The sequence below is a fragment of the Micromys minutus genome (assembly GCF_963924665.1).
Source record: "Micromys minutus genome assembly, chromosome: 2".
Lineage (NCBI taxonomy): Eukaryota > Metazoa > Chordata > Mammalia > Rodentia > Muridae > Micromys > Micromys minutus.
In genome coordinates this window covers 90,853,263-90,859,945 of record NC_137971.1, presented here as the reverse complement: position 1 = coordinate 90,859,945, position 6,683 = coordinate 90,853,263, and the positions used below count along the sequence as shown (strand labels likewise).

General features: G+C 36.6%; 1 protein-coding gene across 1 annotated transcript; it reads left to right on the top strand.

Moving 5' to 3' along the window:
- Window positions 1-5,269: 5,269 nt before the first annotated feature.
- Window positions 5,270-6,229, top strand: OR56B2 (olfactory receptor family 56 subfamily B member 2; the record flags this gene model as incomplete). The annotated part of the gene is made up of 1 exon (XM_080913369.1): window positions 5,270-6,229. One exon carries the CDS (start codon window positions 5,270-5,272, stop codon window positions 6,227-6,229), a length of 960 nt encoding a protein of 319 aa, XP_080769495.1.
- Window positions 6,230-6,683: the final 454 nt, after the last annotated feature.

Here is a 6,683-nt window from a genome sequence, read left to right as displayed (position 1 = left end):
ACACCATGTCAACATGGAGTTTAATAAACACAAATACCTAGAAAATAAGGCAGTAAAACGTTCAGTGGAAACCCTTACAAATAGTATAGGTTGAAGTAACTAGCAGAGCTTGAAGACAAAGCAGAGTGTGATGCTTGATATCAGTCATCATCTGAGAGAATCGTCGATGAGACAAATCTCTGAAGCCATCTGTGTGGGACTGTCTAGAAACACCTGAGGTGGAAGGACACATCACAATCAGTGATATTACTCCATTGCCTAACATCCTGAATCTCATTAAAGAGAAAACTAGTAGGGAATGATATTTCTCCCTATTTGCTTCCTGATTGTGAGTGTCATGAGGCCATCTGCCGCACACTGCAGGTGTTATGCCTTTGCTTCCTGGATAAACTATAATTTGAAATAAACCCACCCCCTTTCTTACACTAATGCTATCAAATTTTTTCTTCTATAGTTTTAAGGAATTTATATTCACAAGCCATTTGTACAGAGAATGCCAGAAGGAATACTCTCCAAAGAGGAGAATAAATATTTCAAAGAAGGCACAAGACACATATTGGCCCAGAATAATTAAATGAAGGCTAAGAAGACAACAATGGCAAAGCCATCAGCTTCTGGCCCCAGAATAGCCAGAGAGAATTGAATTGCCAAAAGTCATCAGCTTTTGGTGTCTTCCTCAGTCATCTGGATGCTGAGTGGTCCTTGGAATACCAGCACAAAATAACAAAGGTTAATAAACACCATTCAACAATAATTCACAATAGTAACAGTTTGAATTTTCCCAATAAAAAGACACAAATCAAATAAGGTTAGAAAATAGGGTCCATAATTTTTCTACCTCTAGAAAACATACCACATTATCAACAAGAAACTATTTTGGAGTAAAAGATACTTTAAGAAATGGGAACCAAAAAAAAAAAAAAAAAAAAAAAAAAAAAAAAAAAAAAAAAAAAAAAACAACAACAACAACAAAACAAAACAAAGTACACAAAGAAAAACAAAACAAAAACAAGTGAATGTAGCTATTATAACATTTCACAAAATAGATTTTAAAGCAAAACTACCCAGAAGAGACAGAGAAGAATATTTCATTCTCACTAAAAGAAAAAATCCACCTGCAGCATATTACAATTTTAAACACTTATATATTAAAGAAGGTCACCTGATTTCATTAAAGAAACACTATTAGATCTGAAAGCACAGGACAAGCCCAACAGAGTAACAGAGTAATCAATACTTTACTCTCACTGATAGGTCACCCGGACAAAAAAAAAGAGAAACTATAGAGCCCAAAGCATCATAAGCCAAATGCATATAACAGATTTTTATAGAATATATCCCCAAATGCTAAGGAATGTACTTTCTTCCCGGAAGCCCATGGCACCTTCTGCAAAATTGACCAGATCCTTCAGCTCTTTCCTAATAATATTTACATCAATGGGTATGACTATTCCAGATTAGCACACATGTTTTCTCAGGCTGCTCTTCACCTAAGCAGTGATTAAATGGTACCTTCCATACATTAATCAGGCAAGTCATCTACAAGGTTCATGAGGAATTTTACCTTTCAGGCGCTGGTGACATGTTTACATCACAGTCTTTCACAGCACATGCTCAATTCTCTGAAGCCCATTTAGTCTCTCTCCAGATTATCATACCTTCTCATGTTCAGTGTGGGAAAGGATCAGCTTGGAAGTTATAATTGACAGCAGTCCCATATGTGGCCTCCTGTTGCCACTCTTTCTGTGGAGCAAGAGCTCCGTGTTTAAAGAACACTTAATATATAATGCAATTACAAATGGCAAAATTTTGGCTTTAGAACAAATTAACATCTTTCTATAATCTTTCTATAAATATTTCTCATAATATATAATTATAAACTAAAAGATATTTACTAGGTACTCTTACATTACATCATTTTAAAATACATTTTTATTTATTTTAAAGCTCATGAATAGTAAAAATATATACTATAGACATTAATTTGCTACCAATTTAAATGAATAGAGAGAGTCATTAATTGCTCTTTGATTTCCCTATGATCACTATCTCTACCTCAAATGCTGCATGTCCAGTCAAATCCAAGTTACTAACTTTGGCTGGACTTCTCAATGTGATAATATTTATTTTCAATCCCAGTTGAAATAAATAAACATTGTAAAATTCAGAACCAATGTTACCTAGGAACCATTTTCAAGTTTTTTGGTCTTGCTGTAAAGTTCTCAGTGATTGCTATTATTTTGCTACACATAATAATACAAAGTGAATTAAAGGAGAGTCTCTGAGTGTAAAAGATTTGAATATTTACTATTTCAATTTGTAACTCACAATCTGTCCACAAAAGGAAATGCTAAAATCATATAAATGTCAATGATTGTTATTAAAAACAACACATTTATTCTCATTTCTGTGACTGTATGGATTGTCACAGACAGACATATGCATAATACAAATGTAATCATTTGCTTATGTGTCTTCATGAAGCAATAGGATAGAAAGCTCCATCTGCTCATTCCCCCTCCCATAGGGTTACCTTGTTTGCATACCAGCACTTTTGTCTCTAAAGCACTGCTATATCCTCTGGGACACAGAGCTCAGTCTTCCATCAGAGGCTCAGGTCAGGATCCAGATCTCAAGAGATTTAGACATGAAGGGCCATGCACATGGACACAAGTACAACACATATAATAGATTCTGATGTTTTGGGATCACCTCACTGAACATCTGGACCAGGTTAGTCTCATCTCTTTTTTCTTTTTTGCTGGCTAGAAACTAGGTATGAGAAAATATGGATCAGTCTGACCAGACATAAGGTGTCTTTGTGAATGGTAGTAAATCCATTGTCCAGAAGCTTTGCTAAAAGACTCAAGCATATTTCATGTGTTCCATTTCATTGTCCAATTGATTAATTCTTTAGAAAGTCAGCTTTGATTCCATTCACCTAGATTAAAGTCAGTCATGAAAATGATAGCTTGTTCCTTAGAGAATATATTCCCCACAATCTTCAGATTTCATTTCTGTATAGATTTTCATGGTGATGTTAATTGATGATGATGATAATTGTGAAAATCTCTCTTTCTCCTAAACAAACAGACATTAGTGGAAATGGTGGGAGTCAGATGAGAATCATAGCCAAGTAAGAAGCTACAGAAGAGATGCTGATCAGGGTCTGGATACTCATTTGTCATTGCTCACTCTTGTTCTTCAGAACCACCATCTTCTACTTTCTTCTTTTGAGACATACTTAGATAAATCTGTGTTTCTTCCATCTGAGACAGAAAAACCAAATCAGGTGAGTCTACTGCCATGTTGAGGGGAAAACATGGGCTGTAAAGACTGAGCATGGTCAAATGAGGACATTAACATTTAAGATCTTGGAGGTAAGAGAAATATGACAGTCAAAGTGTGTGGGGAAAGTTGGTGTAACTCCTGATCACTCATTCACCTTCTTATAATGCATCCAGTTTTACATTAAGTTACACATGTTAATTTGTGAATGTACATGTATACCAATAAATATTTTAATGGTTAACTCTTTTTGATATAACTCAGTGATAGAGTGTCCAGCATGTAGGAAGACCAGAATTTGACTCACAACAATCAAAAAATAAATATAAACAAATTTAACTATTATATTTGCATTATAATCTCTATCTTATATTCTATTATGACATAATTATGTATTTGATTGGTCATATACCCATATATACATAGAATTAATAAAAGTTTCTCAAACATGTAAGTAGAAATATTTCTGTACTAAAATACACTACAGTATCCTTGAATGCCTGCTTTATCACCTTCTTGATATCATCATACCTGACTTCTTTATCTAGGTGGCCTGTCAGATTCACAATGGATACATTGGTGATAGAAACACAGAAGGCTATGACTGTGAGCTTACAGTTCAGCTCTGGAATGACCTTGCCAGAACCAATAAATATAGGGATGATTGATGTTCTGGGCAGCCTCACAAGCATCATACCACAGCTTTCTATAAGGGCTATTTATAGTCTTCTAGGTAGCACTGATGCATGAATTGTGGTCATGAGCCCTCCATGATGCCAAAGTTGTCATGAATGACCGTGGCTCGTGGAGCTAAGCAGTAGGTGGTACAGGAAGCATTGCTGGCAATCTTGGGTGAGTTGTCATACTTCTCATGGTTCACACCCATCACAAACATGGGAGCATCAGCAGACTGTACAGAGATGATAACCACTTGGCCATATTCTTTAAGTGAGCCACAGCTTTCTCCATGGTGGTGAAAACACCAGTATATTCCCCAGCATACTTGGCACCAGTATCATCCCATTTGATGTTGGCAGGATCTTGCTTCTTGAAGATGGTGATGGCCTTCCTATTATTGATGACAAGCCTCCTGTTCTCAGCTTTGACTGTACTGTTGAACTTGCCCTGGGTAGAGTCATACTGGAACACGTAAACCATGTAGTTAAGATCAATGAAGGAGTCAATGACTGCATAGTATCCTCTTTGCTAGACATGAAGGAAATCCTGTTCACTAGGTACCTTCCCCCATCATGTCTCAGGGACAAGATTGGCACTGCACAAAAAGATGTAGATGTCTCTGGAATAGGAAGGAGCAGAGAGCCTATTATCAATTTCTTAAGTATAAGACTAGGTATATCTCTTATATTTTACTGCTGGATAATTTTTCTTTATGCATGAATTCAATATATACTGAATTAGATATATACAAATAACATAGATTAATACAAAAGTATTCTTTATATGTACCTGCACCTATGAATAGTCATTAATATATCTTATTATTTTTGATCTTGGCAGTCAAAAATATGTTACTGTCTAAGAGTGTAGCAAAAAAATGTAGATAAAAATATCTCCAGTGGAATCTATATTTTAGTTCATTAAAGCAAACCTCAGCCAAATCAAATATAACAATTATACTGAAATATCAGGTTATTTACATCATGCACAGAGTCTGTGACCTACTACATGGAAGATCATTAATCATCGTCTGATTTGCTCTAATGTTCTATTTCTAAATTAGGAGAGAGAGGAAAAATATGGTATACTCCAAGAAACACTCTATGTGATGTGACGAATTAACAATATAACCTGTTAACTACAATGGTTCCTGCATCATAAGAATAACAAGTGTCAGTCGCATATGGATAAATGAAGATGCAAATTCATCCCTTAATATCATACCCTGGGAAAGTCTGTATCCAACACTACCACACAGATACTCAAGACTAGGAAGCAGGCATTACTTTATTGCTAGCAAGAGATGTTCCAGATCCTCAGAGATTCCAACAGCTCTAGGTTCCAGGTGACTGAGTTCATTCTGATGGGATTTCCAGGTATCCACATCTGGCAGCACTGGCTCTCCCTGCCCCTGGCTCTGCTGTATGTCTTGGCTCTCATTGCCAACATAGTTATTGTGATTGTCATTTACCAAGAGGCATCACTACACCAGCCTATGTACCATTTCCTGGGCATCCTTGCTATTGTGGACATGGGTCTGGCGACTACCATCATGCCCAAAATTTTAGCCATCTTATGGTTCAATGATAACACCATCAGCCTCCCTGAGTGTTTTGCTCAGATGTATGCTATCCACTGTTTTGTTGCCATGGAGTCAGGTATCTTTGTCTGCATGGCTATGGATAGGTATGTGGCAATTTGCAGGCCCCTGAGATATTCTTCAATAGTTACTGAATCTTTTGTGATCAAAGCAACCGTGTTTATGGCCTTCAGAAATTTTGTGGCTCCCATGTCAGTACCTGTGTTGGCTGCCCAGAGAAATTACTGTTCTCAAAATAAAATTGAGCACTGCTTGTGCTCTAACCTTGGCGTCACTAGCCTTGCCTGTGATGACAGGAAAATCAACAGCATCAACCAGCTATTCCTGGCTTGGACACTCATGGGAAGTGACCTGGCTTTGATCATGGTTTCCTACGCTTTGATTCTTCGGTCTGTGCTGAGGCTGAACTCTGCAGAAGCTGCATCTAAAGCCTTAAGTACCTGTACTTCCCACCTCATCCTAATCCTGTTTTTCTACACGGTCATTGTTGTCATGTCCATTACACACAGCATAGGAATGAAGATTCCGCTCATCCCGGTTCTGATGAACGTGCTACACAATGTTGTTCCCCCTGCTCTGAACCCCATGGTGTATGCTCTTAAGAACAAAGAGCTCAAACAAAGCTTGTACAAGGTGCTTAGGCTGGATGTCAAAGGAGGTTAAAAAAGAAGAAAATGCAAGTCACCTTTACTATTTTACAACGACTGATTGCAGTGACTAGTTTTAGAGGCATATATGCAATATCCTTGATAAATCTGCATAATGTATTAAAATTTATCATCAATATCACTTAAAGAGGTTATCCCTCTGTAATTATGACTGGACTAGAACTTGCTATGTAGACTAGGGCAGCTTTGAACACTAAGGAAACTGTTTGCCTCTGTTTTCTGAGTATTGGAATTTAAAGGCATGGACCATTACATTCACTATATAAATTTCTTGAAAAAACAAATATCATGTTATCTAATGTTTTTCTCAAAGTCACTAACCTGGTGTGGAAATTTCAAAACATTCATTGGATAGTATATTTCATTCTTTTATAGATAAGGAAAATTTTAATTGAGTATGAGTTTGTGACATTTTTAATGTAAATTCCTTCAATATGTGTCTCCTTGGC